The sequence below is a fragment of the Genypterus blacodes genome, unplaced genomic scaffold (assembly GCF_046128005.1).
Source record: "Genypterus blacodes isolate CSIRO-AG114 ecotype Tasmania unplaced genomic scaffold, CSIRO-AGI_Gbla_v1 ptg000073l_1, whole genome shotgun sequence".
Classification (NCBI taxonomy): domain Eukaryota; kingdom Metazoa; phylum Chordata; class Actinopteri; order Ophidiiformes; family Ophidiidae; genus Genypterus; species Genypterus blacodes.
In genome coordinates, this window is record NW_027466883.1 from 4522501 (window position 1) to 4540686 (window position 18186).

General features: G+C 45.6%; 1 protein-coding gene across 1 annotated transcript in view; it reads right to left on the reverse strand.

The window, feature by feature from the left end:
• The window catches only part of pacrg (PARK2 co-regulated), a 90132-nt gene that overhangs the window by 26963 nt on the left and 44983 nt on the right, over positions 1–18186 (reverse strand). The window contains exon 4 of the mRNA XM_076157447.1: positions 17787–17936. Coding sequence (XP_076013562.1) covers positions 17787–17936 — 150 coding nt within the window. The remainder of the gene's footprint in view (positions 1–17786; positions 17937–18186) is intronic.

The following is an 18186-nucleotide window of genomic DNA, read 5'->3' on the forward strand; positions in this document are numbered from 1 at the left end:
GTTCAATACTGGAATCTCATATTGGAACCAAAGCAAGAACAAAAGCCACAGCCTGAGTCAATTCAGCACTCAGAAGATTGAAGATTGAAGTGCTTCATTAAACTAAAAAGTTGCTTCATCATATATAATTATGATACTCTAATATCATAATGTCAGAATTCATTGCGTTGGCTCAGTATGATTAATAGAGTATAATAAACTAAAGACATTCATTACATTAATCCTTAGAATTTGTTCTGTAACTTTCAGACTCCATCATGAATTTATAGAGTTTTAACACAATAAGTTAAATTAAGGTGTTGGGAGCTTTCATGTCAGATTTTGTGTGAATCAAGTCTTTCCTCATAAAGATAGAGACATTATATCAAGCCCAAGGTTTTTTTTAGAATCAAGTCCAACGCTGTGAAATGATTCTGGGGCGTTGTTTCATGCAGAGCAGGTCTTAAACTGACAGACTAAGCTTTCAGACACAAAGAGAATGCCATTGTGGTTTCAATTTCAGAGGCATTTAAGATGGATTATGCAAATGAGGCCAAGGATGGTCGATTGGTGTCCAAAGAGGGTTTAATCCATTTCTTCTTTCACTGTGTACAGAAGCGGTTGAGGATATGACGGATGTGTCAGAGACGAGGTCATACTTCCTGCCCGACCCCTGCATTTGTTTATCCATTGCGATGTCTGATGACATTTTGTCTAATATCAATATTGTCCAACTAGTACACACATCACGTTTCATTTCTCTCTCTTCCGGCAGCAAAATAGGCCTGATGAATTGTATTTCTCATGAACTGACAGCATTCCTCCCTTAACCTGAGCGTGTTGTGACTTTGATTCAATCAGAGCGTCGCACAGCTCCTGTACAGAGCATCAAACTGAGAGGCAGGAATTCTGTTTACCGTTTGCTGCGTGTGTGCGGGCGCGCATATGTATGTCCGTGTGTTTACAGCAGGCTTATGTGGAAGAATAGCTTTGGTTTCCTCTCTGCGGTGGCCGATGTGTAATTGAAGCCGCGTCGCCGCCCGTTCCCCGACACAAGACTGGCTCAAATTATTCCTGAATAATTCACGACACATCTTCATCACAACCACGCAGGCATGAATCAGAAGTCAATATTATGATTCTTTGTTCCTGTAGAGATAAGGTGAAGACGTGTGTTCCATAGTTTCTCCGCTGTTCTCCAAAGCTCGCTCGCCTTCTCTATCACGCAACCACAACGTTTTTCACGTCGCCTGACACTCAAAACGACAAAGATCTCACCCGACAGCGGTGAACTTGTTGATTTGGGTTAGTGCTGGTTGATATCTGAGCGGATGATTAATCATTTTTCACGTTGGCCATTCCTCTTCTCCCTGCAATCTATTTGACTGTCAGTTAGCCTACAACATGTTTAAAGATTAAATAAGCTCAATTTCCATTCCGCCCTGGCAGAAACACATCTCATGCCTTGACGCCCGTCTGTCATCTTGCGTGGGACAGAGATCTCAATCTTTAATGTGGCTAATGTCATAGACAGAGAGGGGGAGTGTGTGTGTCTGTGTGTGTGTGAGAGAGAGAGAGAGAGAGAGAGAGAGAGAGAGGGAGAAACCGAGACAGAGATGACAGCAGAAGACAGACAAAGCCAAAAGAAATCGACAATGATATTCTTGGCCGGGATGTGAGGTGGAAAGTGTGAGCGGCTGAAGGGAGGAGGGAAATGTCACAGCCAATCTCTAATGAAGGGCCTTGCGGGAACTATAGTTAGATAAATTATTTAAAGGCTTTCATTTAAAAATGTCCAAAAAACTATGCTGCCATGATTTGCGCAGGGGCTAGGGAAAGGTCAGCCGTGTGTTGGGAGTGCTTCATTAACCTCCCACCACCTCCCTACCTCAATTATTTCTGTCAAAGAGCACCCGGGGGTGGGGGAAGGGGTGGGGGAGTGTGATAGGGGAGGGAGACGCGGCGGTGGCGGCGGCTGTGGTCGAGCTGATACCAGTCTGCCGCCATGTGCTGCTCAGGAGGGGACGAGAGCTGAGGGGGCTGTGAGTACACGCCGCTTATCTCAGAACCTGGTGGCGGTCCATTCCAGGTGGACTGTTGGGGCGACTTGCAAAGTGTGTATGTGTGTGTGTGTGTGTGTGTGTGTGTGTGTGTGTGTGTGTGTGTGTGTGTGTGTGTGTGTGTGTGTGAGGAGAAAGTTGGCAGATGCACAGGCCTCAGGAGTGTTAAACTCTCTGATCTTGTAAAAGGTTTTCTACAACCGCGAGGCGAGCAGAGCCGCGAGGTAGTGTGATCGCACAAACGCATGCATACACACACTCAGTTACACACACAGCTACTTTATTTCCCCCACAAAACAACTAACAACGGCAGGCCAACGCTTCTCACACTTGTTTTCTTTGTCTATCTCCTCTATTTCCCTCAATGTTCTCACTCTGCTCATGTCTTCTTAACATGCCTCACTTCAAATTCTAATAAGTCAATTCTGATTTGAGGAGAAAATGACCTGGAATTTGCTTTGATTTGCTTTTTGGTTTCTACAAAATGCTGAAGTAACAAGCACAAACATATTATTTTTGCATTTGGCACAAAGTAAATGTTGTTGTCAGACTATGGTCATATTATAAGAAAATCACTTCCTTTTTGCCACTGAAACTATGGAAACGAGGATGAAACTCACGGATCCTCTGTGATTCCAACCACCATCTGAATACACAAGCTCCATCCCGGCAGAGTGGCGTAAACATGATTCTCGCTTAAGTCTTGAGAGATTCGTAGAATTACTGACTTCCTGTTTAAAACAACCATCATCATTCTTAAGAGGTGTCAAAGTAACACTTGTGATTTAGCATTCATCATCATTAACACTGTGAACAATAGAAATGATGGCCTCACCGTTCCTGAAACACGTTTTTCTTACATCTTACATGAGGAGAGGGAGGCGTCTCTGAGTGAACGATGTGAAACCAAACATTTTTTCTTTCAAGGACCAAACTGAATCGCCTCTTTTATCTCGCCGGTGAGGAAAGTGTAGCAGATAAGAGCCTCTTGTGAAAATTTATACCTAGAACTCCTGACCATGGTGATTGGAAAGGGAGGATGAGTTCTTGAACTGTAACCTCTCTCACTTTCTCTCTCTCGCTCTCTCTCTCTCTCTCTCGCTCGCTACTCTGATCCTGTCCCATTGCAATCGCACACTAATTGTCAGGCTGGTCCTCTGATGCCTAATTTCTGGGTTAGAGGGCAGCTGTCAACTTCCTTGCGTGCGCGGAGAGGAACGGCGAAAGCAAAAGACTGAGAGAAGGCTGCGGGAAAGAGAAACGAGAAGCCTGGAGAGGAAATCTGATCCGTCCCGACATTCCAAGGAATCTGCTCATTTTACATCCCTGCCCAGTGCTTTGAAATTCCACAAGTCTGACAACACAGGAAGCAGAAGGGCAAAGGCTCACACACACAACTTCGAAAAACCTTGCAGCTGGGAAAATATGTTCCAATTTGATGCATTGACAGGAGAAAGTGTGTGTGTGTGTGTGTGTGTGTTTCAGTATCATTGTCTTGCAATACCCTTTTCTTTGTTATTTGTCTCGATCAGCTCGATTCAGCTTGCAAGAGTCAAGCTGTCTCCCGCATAAGAGCCTTAATATAGGCCGCTACATCAAAGAGGTGACTAATCAGGAAGACGGAGAGAGGTGTCGCATCGTGTCAATCCTCCGGGGCGGCTCGCTGCCCGTCTCACAGGGAGCCCGCTCCATCAGGCCTGACCTCACATAACCCAGGACGTGTGTGGGCAGCAGCACGACCTCATGGATACACACAGGAAATACATGTGCGCTTAACATGCACAGAGACACACACACACACACACACACACACACGTTAACTCTCAGGCGTGCTCACCCGGCATTGGGAATCAATGTGAAAGATGATTTGGTTCAATGATGTTCCTCTGCTGATGTGGGTCGACCAAAGAGGTAAAATATGGAAAATCAACTTGATGTATTTGGGTCAATTTGAAGTCCGTGGCCATTGTTTGGTCGGGTCTATTTCTAGAAAACGTGATGGCGGTAATTAATGTGCGATAACGGGCTCATTTAATTGGCTGTAATCTAGTCAATGAAGTAAGGAGCCGCCATTCTTTAGAGAACAAAGCCTCACCGGGAGGGCGGAAGAATCCAGGCTCATCTGTAATGCTGCAGGCATACAGCGTCGAGCGGACCATACATCAGCGTTGTAACACCGTAACTCCAGTCAATTAAAACCACGCTGTACATTTAAAACAATCAGCCCGCTCTGAGCATGGCCGAATGCAACAACCCAAAAAGAAAAAACAGCCTGGTCGAGAAAGAAACCGAGTAAGTAAATCAGCGGAAGCAAACGGTGGCGCTCTATTTGCTCATGGCTGGATGGTTCTGCCCGAGAGCTCACTATACAATCTAGATCCTCTATATAATAGAGAGGAGAAAATGCAATCTGCCGAGCCCTCCCAGAAGAGGAGCCAATGCTTATTTGCATTGAAATGAACTGTCTGAGGGCGTGTGTGTGTTGTAGCCATGCTGCGCTGCTCATGTGTTTTGTCAAGCGGGTGTTGGCTTGTGTGTGGACCTGCATGGATCACTAGTGATGGGGTGACTCCTCCCCCTCTCCCCTTCCCCTTCCCCTCCTTTGGTGCAAGGGGGACCTATAGATCTGGTTATACTTACACATACAGTATGTATGTTTGTAGCATTTCTATCTCCAGCTCTACGTCATGGGTTTTAGCTTAATCAGCATAACGTCTGTAACCTCCACACTACAGGGCTTTATAAGAAGAACAAATCTTTTATTTTCAGACGGTCCTCCTTTTATCTCTTACTGCAGTGATTATTTGCAGACGCACACACAAACAACAGTTATTTATTTACTACACCATGTGTTCGCGGTATGGGGATTCTACGAAGTCTCTAACTGAGGCCGTGATTCGATCCCCCTGACCTACGCAGAGGAGTGAGGATTGATTTGTGGTCTGAAGCTAGTATACAAGTACAGTACAGCACAGGCTAGTATACTCCACAACCTGCCCCACCTATGACTCACTACGTAGCTGCGGTGACAATATTAATAGCGGGACTGCTGCTAATACCAGAGATTAAATGACTTCACAACAGATTAATCACCAGCAACATAACGCACAGCAAAAACAGAGCCAGAAAATAGTACACAAAAGCAAGACTCCTTCCACGGGGGAAATCAGGTCAGGCAGAAATCCATTAGCGAAAGAGCTTCTTCTTTTTTCCTTTTTTTTTTATCTCTCTTTAGACATTTTGGGAGGTAATGTATGAACCCATTACTGAAGCAGCATCTCTGTTCAGACAGCACGATATGAAGCCAAGGATCTGTGTTGTCAATGACGCTCTGACTTTGTGCTGTGGCTCTCTGACGCAGGCGGACGCTTCAACATCGAGTGATTGGAGCTCGTATTGAACAGCTAAATTGTCTACATGGTATTGAAGAGCTTTGTGAATGATTCTCTCATAATAAGCTTAGGGAGGATTTCAAAAACGATGCAGATAAATAAGACAGACACGATAAGCTTATGTTGTTATAGTATTGTGTCACCTTTTCATTGTGTTTGTGTGTGTGTGTTGTTTTTGGAGCCCTCACTCTCTTTGTGTGTATGGCTGTTGCTATGTGGAAAGCGTTTAGAAGGTACCTTTGGCCCTGCATGGCTGTGGTCTCCCTGGCGTGGTCTCTGAGGCTCCCCGTGCAAGGCATTATCTATGGATCACAGCATGTCTCCACTGAGTGCTCTTTATAGGTAATCAATAGGCGAGCTGGCTCATGATGGCTCTCACTCATTACAACTCTTTAATAAAAGCCAACCCTGCGGTGACTGCTGCTCTGGGTCGTATAAACACACACACACACACACACACACACACACACACACACACACACACACACACACACACACACACACACACACACACACAAACAATAACACACACACAGCCATATCAGAAACTAAATCACTGTTCACAAGTATAAAAAAAACAGGACATCTCATACATGGGGGGATCGGAGCATCGTTTGCTTGTAGGAGGTCCAATACCGGCGACTTATAGCTGTTACAACACCATCAGTCATTTCTGTCACTGCAGCCGTTTAGAGGTGTCCTGCTGGTGAGGACTTCTGAAGTATTTCTGGGTAGGGCTTAATCAATATGCACATCAGCTATTTGATGAGCTGCTGGGTTGAAAATATCAAGAGACACTCAAGTAAAGGTGACACACACACAGACACGCGCACGCACACACACTTAAATGTACCAATCAATGCACTGCGGCTCGCATTAATCAGCAGCTAAACTACCATTTTGATGGTTTCTTGGAGTCTGGAGACTTGAACTCTAAATTGGGTGTTCTCCCATAACCTTCAGCAACATATGGTTTGCTTCTAATTTCCTCCTCAAGTGGTAGGTTTGTAACCATACCATTTCACTGATTCTTCAAAACAGCTGCCGGCTCCATTACCCTATGCATATGGAATTCGATGTCTGATTTTCCAGTGAGGAAGAGGCCTCGTGCAATCAGACCCGGTCGTGATGTCTAGAATGCAGGCGGAAGGGGAGGGGTCACTTTATGGCTCTGTTTTCCTCGAAGCACCCACCTGCTTGCGTTCGTATGTCAGCGGCAGACACACACACACACACGTAAATAGAGAAGGGAGACGGCCGCCCTGCTTGAAATGTCACATAGCATATTACTCGACAACTGCGGAGGTTCTAAATCTAATTTGTGCGAAAGTGTATGAACGTACTGGAGAGCCATTTCAGATTTCCCATTTCCCTTTATGCTATTATACACATAATAAACTAAGGAACATTTCTACAAACCAAGGGATCTGGGTCTCTAAACTATAATCTCACATCAAGTTTCTGGCATATAAGCAAATATTGAGGCTTGTTCAAAATTAACAACAATGATTCTTTTATGCATAAAGCAGAACCATATGGAAATGATGTAAGCATCCCTACGTTATCTGAGGGTAGGGAAGTATCTGAGGGGAGAATGACCTTTCACTGCCTAAAATAGCGACCCCGTGGGGAACAAAACGCTGTGATGACAAACACACAGAGGAGTTTGTGACCCCTGAGGGGCCCGTACAAGATCAAATTCAGCACTTGTGTAAGCAGAAGGACACGCGTGTACGTGTGATCGCAGAAGCACCAATCCAATCTACAGGCACACACACACACACAGACACGCCACCATCCCTCTGCACATCATCCTGAGTGACAAGCTTATCGACCGCTAACAGAACTCTGATACGCACAGGAACGCTTGGAGAGTATCTCATATTTCTGGCTTTGTGTTTGTTTCACGGAGAGAAGGCAGGGAAATTATCTGACGGTCCTGAGAGCACAATTGTGTGTGTAAACCAAAACGGGAAAGGTTAAAATGTTGCTGTATGACAGACACAAAGACAATCAGCATCTAAGCGGGATCCATAAGCATCCATCCAGGACAGATTTCCGCGCTGGGTAGTGGCAGGCCATTATTTCATTTCCCTCCAGAGCACAGAACTTTTCAGCGTGTTTTTGACAAGACGGCTCCAGAGGGCAGAAACCTAAATGTTTCAGACGCTCGTCACCTCATTCCATCTTCCTACTCCTTCTCTCTGATTTGAAAACACAGTGGGAAAAGCCGAGGTGTACTGTATGTATGCTTGAGCCGGGGATGTGGGCGGGCTAAATATTTGATAGTCAGGCAGTTAGAGAGGAGGAGGGCGGCAAAAGAGGAGACGGAGCTGAGGTGAGAGGAGCAGAGAGGTGGGTGCAACTCGCTTGGGACTGTGTAAAGACTCCCAGAGCGGTCAGGGGCTCGGGGGTCAGGACGTTACAAGAGTTGCCACAGTCGGTCGGGTGAATTATTTATCCCGCCGTGGACAACACCAGAGCGGCAGAGGCAGGGTGGCCTGCAGTAGCGAACAAAGAGGCCGAGGCTTTTAGCACCCAGGCTACACAGAAGAGAGCGTGAAAACAGTACACGGCTCAGGATAAAGAAAAGATAAGAAAAAGACTGGAGGTTATAGACAGAGAGAGAGAGAGAGACAGAGGCATAAAAGAGGGAGGAGGAGCAAGTGAAGGACATTGTGGAGCAGGTAGAACGCGGCAACCTAATGTGACAGCCATGATTAGTGTTAGAGGGTAGAGGTTTCTTAATTAGGCGGCAACTATAGCAAGATGTGAGAAGCGCCTGCGTTCTGCGTTATTAACTGAAAAATAACAGCGAGTACTTCGAGGATAATGAGGAATCTAACAAAGTTTGTTTCCCGCAGGGTGTAAGAACTCACCCAGGGGACAGGGTGAGGAGTTTGGACCTCAGAGTAAAGCTTGGAGTGGAACCGCTGCTCAAGCCCATTAAGAGGAGCCAGCTAAAGGAGGGGGGGGTTGGGCATCTTATCACAATGCCTCCTGGACAACTGCCTCGGAAGGTATTCCAGGCATATTCCAGCTAAGAGTAGACCGCAAACCCTGAATATGCTGGAGGGACGGTATTGTCCATTCCCTTATCCAGGGAACATGTTGGGATCCCCCAGGAAGCACTGGAGGACACGGCCACGGAGAGGGAAGTCTGGGCCTTTGCCATGTAGACGAAGAGACGTGGATGGACTGTTATGAGTTTTATTTCCTGTTTTATTTTGTAGTATTATTTTTTTCCTTGCATTACTTCCTGCCTTTGTGATTCCTGTCTCGTGTTGTCCGATTGTTTCCACCTGTGTAATTGCCTTCTGTCTTAAGCTAGATCATAACATGGACTGCAAATCATTGAGCATTGCTGTAATTGTAGATTATTGTAACGTGTTCTTTCTATAGCGTTTTCAGATCCGTAGTCGTATCAAAAACTAAAGGTTGTAATTATTACACTTTAGTTGCAGAGTGAAGGATACGATTTGAAGTAATTCATATAAAATGTATTGTACATTTCACAAGGTTAACGTGACACAAGTGATATTTAGATGTACTTATGTTTATGTCTCTCTATGGATCGTGAAGGACATGGATATGTGTGTGTGTGTGTGCATGGTGTGATGGCGCAGACCCTGAAAGGGAAATGAGCTGGGGCCAGATTGCTTTTGTTTGCACAGAGAAGACATGACTGTAGAATATTTAAGTCAAACCACCACATATATGCACGCAGACACAAACACACACGTTTTCTGTTCCTGGACGTGGACAACCACTGTGACTTGTGTACCAAACTTATTTACAGATGCGGCTGCAATTAATTAATTATGTAAAGCCTACGGTGTGCATTCTAAATTATAGAACAGAGCAGAGCCAAGAGCGAGTTTGAATATTACACTTTCCTCTAATGACAATGAGCCATGTTGCAGCACTGAAAGGCTCCAAAGGGCTTGAAGCAAATTCTTTGCAGATAAAAATTGCAAGTGACTCCACTATTTTCCCAGCACACCGTGAGCTGGCAGCCTGCATGCAAATGCAATCTGAGGCTGCATTTCCTTTTGACTTGCTGGTGTTAAAGCTAAATATACTACAGCCACATAGTGTCAATTGTTTGAAGGTTTGTCATGTTCACACAGTATTTCAACACCAATTGTGTAGCAGATTACACATGGCTTGGGTTTCTGTGAGGGCATCACCAATGTCATTCAGCAGTTCTTGTTCAGTTAAATGGTTTTGTTCCTTCGTTTTCCTACAGGTAGGTAAGAAATTGCTGTGAAATTGTTTGTCATTCCAGAATCCATTTGCAAAAAGGGTTTGAGTGAAGCGAACATGAATGCTGCGGATTACAATCTAACTTCTTGAATAAGCTACATACAGAATTATCAGAGCACCCAACAATTTGTAAAGAAAGTATGAGGTCATAAATTGCTAATACGTCTGGGTCAAATCCTCAAAGTGCCCCGTGTGTGTGAAGCCTCTGCATGTGACGAGGACGTATGAAAGGAAATTGATGAGCAACTGCAAGTGACTAACCCGTGCAAACTTCCATCAGCTTGTGTCATTCTGGCGAGGGAGCGACTGACCGTGGAGGTAAAATATGCATCTCTTTAGTCTTTAGTCTGCACTTCTTTTACAACCGTGTCCCAGGTGGTCTACCACAATAAAGTAACATCTGCTCCAGCTGATTGACTTTCTTTACCCCACACACACTCACACACACACTCAACCACACTCCAGGCACCATGACCTTAGTCGATATAACTGCTTAATGATGTTTCAAAAGAATAATATCAATAAAAATGATTGGATGACTTACTGAAAACGGAAACTTTAACAGTAATCTCTAATGAACTTAGTTTAATGGAGAATAGGCAACGTGTCACTCATCAAATAATGGATATGACATCTTGCAATAAAAAAACTTGAGTATATTCTTCATATTTTGTGATGGTTAGGGGGAATCTGAGCCATGCAGCCAGATGGAAACATTAGAGATGGCAGCCTGCTGAAAACTGTTGTCCAGGCAATAAGGTAAGACTTGGCTCCGGAAATGTTATAATGTGTATGTGTGTGTGTGTGTGTGTGTGTGTGTGTGTGTGTGTGTGTGTGGTGAGGGGGTTTGAAGGAGGGGTTGTGAGAGAAGAAATTGTGGGCATTTATAAAGTTAGAATGAGGGTTAAATTACATCCATTAGAGATAGTGAGGGCTGTGACTGGAGCATGCTGACATGCCTATATGAGAAAGCAGCAGATAAGGTTTCCTCTGTCAGGGAAACACGCTGAGGAGGAGTGCCGGTGTGGAGGGGCGGCAGACCACAGGCAGGCAGGACACAGAGCAAAATAACAGGTGTGGAGGACTGATGACAAGAAACACTGGGCTCATGAGTGGATCAACTCAAATCAACTCATCCCATTCCATGTTACTATAGCCCCTCAGTGTTACTTTCATTATTTAGCTGTTGTTTTATCCCTAATACAATTTCTGACTACGTCTGACAACACAGGCAAGCGCTGGAACCGAGACAAAGGCAATATGGTTCGATCCATGTGCTTGTTTATTGCCAGTGTCCTTGTCTAGGACAACAAGTTACTTACAAAATTGTTACTTGCAGAATTGTCCCTTTTTACTTTTCAGCGGTGAGTTTGTTGGTGAAGGTGTGCTTGTTTATGTAGGCTGACAGAGAACCTGGTGCAAGGCGCGAATGCTGATCTGCACAGAGCCGGACAAATGTCTGCACACACACAGGCTCCCTGTTGCCGGCTGCCTGCGGAGATGTCAAACACAATGATGTGAGTGGAGGCTGGAGGAGAGCTCCCGTGCTTCGTACTAGGACCATACCACACACACACTCACACACACAAGGACACAGATTCATATACCAAGCACATACATCCATGTACACGTGGTGTGTGTGCTGAATAACCACTAACAGACACAGGCACTGAGGAAGGTGATTCCATGCATCCATTTCAGTCATACTGGACCGACCACCTGTGCAGAGCAAACGCAGCTATATAACACACATATACAGCTCTGATGTGTAATTTCAACAATTTCATAATTACGCTGCACATTTCACACACCTGGGGATTGAACAATCCTACAAATCATTTGAAAGTGCCCCAAATTCCTTAATTACACAGTGTGTTAATCTCATTGAGATGGGAGGGAATGGAGAGAGGAAAAGGACCCTCGTAACTCATCCAATTAGGTAATTGAGTGCTACTTGGATTAGACGGAATGAAAGGATGAGTCCCACTGAGACAGAGGATTTCTGCTTTCATATGGCGAGAACATATTCAGTATTTTCCAGATTACAACCAACAAAGTGCTAAACCTTTCCTTTGGAAAAACTGAACAATCACTCTCTTTCTTCCTTCATAGCTCAACACAGCTCCTCTCATGTTAAGCCACAAGAATGTAATGGTTAAACAAGTGAGAAGGAAATTGTTGGTTTAGATACAATCTATCAGCTGCAGCTAGAAATCTAACACGGTTGCGCCTTAATGACATAAATAAATACATTTTTGTTGAAGCAAAAGGAGAAGTTTTCTTAAAGAGTAAAGTGAGACAAGTCCATCACAGTCAGCAAAGTAAATGGGTTGAGAGGGTCAGTGATAGAGAGAGAGAGAGAGAGAGAGAGAGAGAGAGAGAGAGAGAGAGAGAGAGAGAGAGAGAGAGAGAGAGAGAGAGAGAGAGAGAGTACATATGTGTGTCATTGTGTATGTATGTGTGTTTTTAACAGTCTGCAAGTCTGCCTGCAGAGTGGTCCAGATTATGCATGAATGTGGCTGCTTATCAGCTGACCTTTAAATTGGAGCCGCAGAGCGACTGCAGGCCCCGGGGCTGACGCTCAAACCTGATTGGCTGCTCTTCCTCAGACCTGCTGACAATAGAAATTAAGACAGTCAGGTGGGTGTATCTGCAGGGGTGTGTGTGTGTGGAGGGTGGAGGGTGGCGGGGTGTGTGTGTGTGTGTCTGTGTGTGTGTGTGTGTGTGTGTGTGTCGGGGGATTGCATTAATATAAGAATATATTTCCACTATTTTCCTCAACTGTCTCTTCTTAAGCTTCAGGAGAGGAGGAAAAGTCATTATGTGCTGTGAAGCATGCTAACAGGTAAGAACAGACGAGCGCGGTGTTACCTGGATTTCATCTTTCACTTACTCTCCTCTCTCTATCCAGCTCGCTCCATCTCCCTCCCTCCATCTCTCCCTGTATTTGAATGGCGAGGGGGTCTTGGCAGGCAGTGATTGCTTGATAGATATCTCCAGGTAGATGGAAGAGGAGACGGCGGCCCGAGGATGAGCCGTGTGTTCTGTCGTCCGCGGGGACAAGAAGCTCTGTGTGACTGCGGAGGATGATGGATTACACAGGGGCCACAGGTTTAGCTGCGTGTGCGCCCGAGTGCGTGCGTGCGTGTGTGTGTGTGTCAGCACACCCCACCCCCCCGGCCCCTCCCCCTCCCGATGCACTGCTATGTACACAGGGAAGGCATGGCAGAGAATTAATATTTCACTACAGCCGCTGGAAAAGGTCATTAAATAAAGCAAATGTTTACGAATGGGAATCCCCAGGAATTAACTTCAACATTATACGAAACACTGCAGTGCGTTGGCAGTAAACAAGAGCAATACGTGGTGTAGTGGACAAGAGCACAGGTGGCTGGGGACGCTGGCATACGCTCGGCCTTCTGGCACATCACAATGAGAAGAAGAAGAAAAAAAATTTCACATTTGATTTGCCAGTGTGGCTTTTCATGATGGTCATTTCAAACGTAGCGGTCACATGTCGACCCCCCGCCTCCCTGCTTCCCTGTCCGCTTTGTTCCAGTGCCCCTGTTAGGCAGCGGGAGGGATCACAAGGTCAGCCAGCTCTTCCTGTTTATTCCCATTCCAGCCATCAGTGTGGGCTGTAACTGATCTGCCGTCCTCATAAAGACCTCCAACGTAAGCCGGGATTGCGTGTACTGTAAGTGTGTGTGATAGCGTGAGTAGATGTTTGTGTGTGTGTGTGTCATGTGATACACAGATAAAGCAGACCCACCGGGGGAAAGACAGAGTGGCCAGCCACAGCTCTGCATCTGTCACCAACACAAAAACCACACCAGGCGCCCAGGCACAGAAGACAGAGAGCCACTATCAGGACCTCTCTCTCTCTCTCTCTCTCTCTCTCTCTCTCTCTCTCTCTCTCTCTCTCTCTCTCTCTCTCTCTCTCTCTCTCTCTCTCTCTCTCTCTCTCTCTCTCTCTCTCTCTCTCTCTCTCTCTCTCTCTCTCTCTCTCTCTCTCTCTCTCTCTCTCTCTCTCTCTCTCTCTCTCTCTCTCTCTCTCTCTCTCTCCATGTGTGTGTGTGTGAAGGCCGAGCAATGCCGGTGCGTGCGACCTTATCATAGTTGGCCACATTCCTAGCAGGAAGATAAAAGAGGCCAAATGAACCAGATCACCACATTGTGTGAGGAGTGTATGTGTGTGTGAGAGCGTGTGAGCGGGTGTGTGTGTGTTTGTCAGTGATGAATAGGGGTTTAAAGACCTACACCTTACAGATAAGCGAACAAAATCATCAGCACAACAACATGGCCATGCATGCTCAAAGAAATAGCAGACAGGCCCTCCAGCCAAACAACATCACCATTCAGACGCCAACGAAAATAAAATACTACAGATACACACACACACGCACACACACACACGCACACACACGCACACACGTTGGCTATTTCTGCTTTATAGCTGCAGCTGATACAACAGGAGAGCTGAATGCAACATTTTCTGTATTCTGGGTTTGGAGGTATGGATGCATTCAAACACCATGGCTCATTACTTCCAATTTATATTGATTAATGCAGCTCATCTGGCACATACACAGATGACGTTTCTCCCACTGCAGGTCCTCATGCATATTAGCGTCCGCTGAGCTTGGCTAACTGCCTGTAAATTCAAATGATGTGAAAATAACATGTTGAGAGCTTGTAAATGTATACTGGAGCTAATATTACAGAATAGATTCAGAAAGCTACAAATTAAATTCCACTTCTGATAATTAGCTTGTTGAATATGCGTAATGCTCTGTAATCTGTTTGTTTTACGGCTGATTCTTCTCCTAAATGCATGTTTCTGATAAAAAAAAAGATGGTTTAAAAATATCTATTCAAAAAACTTACGAGTCCTTTTGGAGACAGGTTGATCACTAAGGGCTTCAGAGTACTCATTTATTATTACTGATAAATTACCATGACAACTACGTGCAACAACTATGTTCTATGGTTTACTGTAGTGGATGAGGCTTTATTTAGTGATTTAAAAGTGTATTAAACAGCAGAAGTGATGGCTTGTTAGAAAGCTCACTCGTGTTCTATAAAGCATTCATAATGACTGAACATTAATATCAATGAAAAATCAATAAAATCACAAGTTAGACCTTGTTAACCCTTTATAAAGTATGACTCATTAGGAAGGGGCATGATGAAACTAGATCCATGACACCAGCGTTGTTCCTCTTTAATGTACAATGGAGCAAAATAAATAGGATGAAGCTGAACAAAGCCTCTGTGCCTCTGATGACGTCGCTGAGCACAGAGCTGCCTGCTTCCTGCCAGCACAGAGAGAATTTGCTGGATGAGAGAGCACAACTCGCCTTCATAAGGAATGTTGTTGCATTTCATTAGAGGTAAGATTCATCACAGCAAGCAAACAAGAGAGCCATGCAAATCGCATTGGAGGAATTTTCTGCACCATCTTTGACACCGTCTGTCTCTCTCTCTCTCTCTCTCTCTCTCTCTCTCTCACACACACACACACACACACACACACACACACACACACGTGCGCGCACACACACACACACACCACTAAATACACGAAAGCCCCAAAGCAAACAAAAGCTGAGAGAGCTGATTCAGGAGACAAAAGGCTGCATCAAGGATGGTGATACTATGTGATTGCTCATCATTGTGCACTTCAAAATGAAGCATCACTGTGTCAGTGGCAAAAATGGCAGCTGGCTGCCAGAAGGTAAACAGACTTTTTTTTCTCTCACTGAAAAAGCAGTGAGCAGCAGCAGTCCTTCTTTATAGGTCTGCATCCTGGAGAAGTTGAGTTGTCAGAGGTCCAGTTCTCTGCCTGGCAGAAAGAACCCCCAAGGGTCCACCAACGGAGATTGCTGTAATGTTCCAGCTGTGACCTCAGTCGGAGAAATGCCTCAGATAAAGCCTGTATACAGACCAATTTAACAGGTCATAACCTTGTCTCCGAATGGGACGGACACAGAGGGACTGTGTGAGCCTCTAACTGTATCCCTGACCCTATAGTGGAGACTGTCAGCCTATTGATTCACAGCTCCAACAACTGGACAGCACACAGAGTCACCGTGTATAAATGGCATTGTGTGTGTGGGTGAGCATGTGCGTATGTGTGTGTGTGTGTGTGTGTGTGTGTGTGTGTGTGTGTGTGTGTGTGTGTGTGTGTGTGTGTGTGTGTGTGTGTGAGTATTATGCGTCCGAGGCTGGCAGGCCTAACAATAGTGAACAGAGGGGGACGGACACAGAGAGCTGGTCCCTTCATCCGCACTGAATCCAACAGCTGCAAACGGGACACAACAGATCCATTCATGGCAGATACACACAGATGTGGACACACACATGCACTCTTGGCACACACTGGACAGAGGCCCTGTTGTGGCTGAGCAGATAAGGGGCATGCCACGCAGGGCCAGCGAGTGTGGGAGAGCCAAGGGGAGATGTAGCCACACATTACTACACTGTCCTCTGTGTCGTCTAGGGTTCCTGCGTCAAGCACTCAACACAATGATTGTGTCTGTCTGTTACAAGCGGCAGGCTGTGCTGTCAATGAGATGGACAGATGAGTGTGGGATGAATGTGGAGGTGTATTGGCTGTTAGATAATAGATCAACGACAATGAAAGCCTGGGACGTGCACAGAGGGGTGGCTACAGGCCCCGTGCAACCAAAAAAAGACAAATTGGCCTTTTATTCCACACAGAGAGACACCACTCCTTGCCTTTCATATGTTTTGTATTCATCTCCGCTGACATGGACATGCTTATCTATCTATCTATCCATCTTTCTTTCAAGCTTTTGGGAAAATTAAGTGTGTGCCAACAGTTTGCTGCACTGTCCTTGTTGTGCAGGTTCCGGGGTCGTGCCTTGGCATCTGTATGCACCCCTCTCGGTTCCGGCTCTCTCTCTCTCCGGGAGAAGTCAATAGCGGGCAGGTCTGCCAGGTGAGAGGTTGGTTGAGGGTTAATCGATGCGTGCCAGAGACGTACAGGCAGGCAGGCAGGAAGGCAGACAGGATGTGTACCTACCAGGCAGTGATAAACTATTCCTAGTGGGGTTCTCCGGCCAACTGCTGCGCCTCATCTGCCGCGGAGAAAAGCCACGCTTCAAACCGGTTAAGGGATTGATTTGACAGCTAATTTACGGAGGGGATTTGCATAAGGCCGTGCACTAATAAGCCAGGCTTTTCTTTTCTGTCCTTTGTCTTCCCCTGCTATCTCCATTTCCCTTTTTTTACACCTCAGCAAATAGTAACAGATAATGTAAGCGAATTAACGAGACAAGAGATTCAAATTGGATATTGATTAAGCGACTCAAGCCTTGTGTTTTCTCCTGTTGAAGCGTGAATTTAAGTGATTGATCCGCAAACGTCACTTTCCACATCCTTCTGACTGTGTGGCGAAAAAGGCCGGCGTGGCGTGGCGTCACGTCACACCATGCTAAACGCTTTGACACCGTCTCACAAAGAGTCCTGCCTATCTGGTGCCAATCTGCACAGTGTTCCAGTGTCACTCAGGTGGACACTTTCAGAAGAGGGGGGAGGGAGCAAGGACACAGTCTCCCCCTCAGTTGCGCCACACAATGTCGCCTGACTGACAGCAGAAAGAAGAAAATGGAGCCTCTCTGTCAAGTGGGTGTTTAAGTGGAAGAAAGCTTTCAGGGACAGGTACACACACAAAGGAGAAAGGTGAAGAAAACGATGCTTTCTGTCACAAAACCCAAGCAAAGAAAAAAAAAGCTGCACTTACAAGAGCAAAGCGTTTCACAGGAAGAACCTCTGCGGAATCATGTGCTCTCACCTAACCATAACACAAGCTACACACCCTTTACCAAATGCATTTCGTCGCCTTTCACAGGAAAATGATTGATGTTTGTCACTCGCAAAAAATCACTGCGACCGGATAATCGCAACACTTCTAACAGCCAAAAATGATTAATCACACAAAGAGACAAACTTACACAATGACTGCTCAACAAAATCACAGAGACACATCACGCTGACATACCATCTGCCTGTGGGGAAAAACAAAAAAATACTTTCTCAACATTTCGCTCGTCCGGGAACTCACTGTTCTTGTTCTTGAAAATGTTGAAGATGGGGAGGATCTGCCTGTAGTACGGCACCAGCGCCTCTCCAACGTTGTCCGCCGACATCACCAGGTGTTGCAGGACTTTGAGAGTGGTGCAGATCACCTGCCGGTTCCTTGTGTTCAGGGCGTCTGGAAGAAGAGGGCAAAGGTCAAAGATATAACGAGACAAGAAGCGGTTTGATGTTGTTGTACAGGTGAAATCTGGATCTACAGGTTGCTGGATGGACGTATAGTGTGTTGTAGATGTAGAGGATGATGATGACTACGGCTGTACAGTACATGCGAGTGGGCCAAAATACACATAAATCCTAAACCCACACACACTCCCCTGCCTTGGAAGCATTTTCTTTTATTGCTGGGCTTTGATTTAGACCGGCTC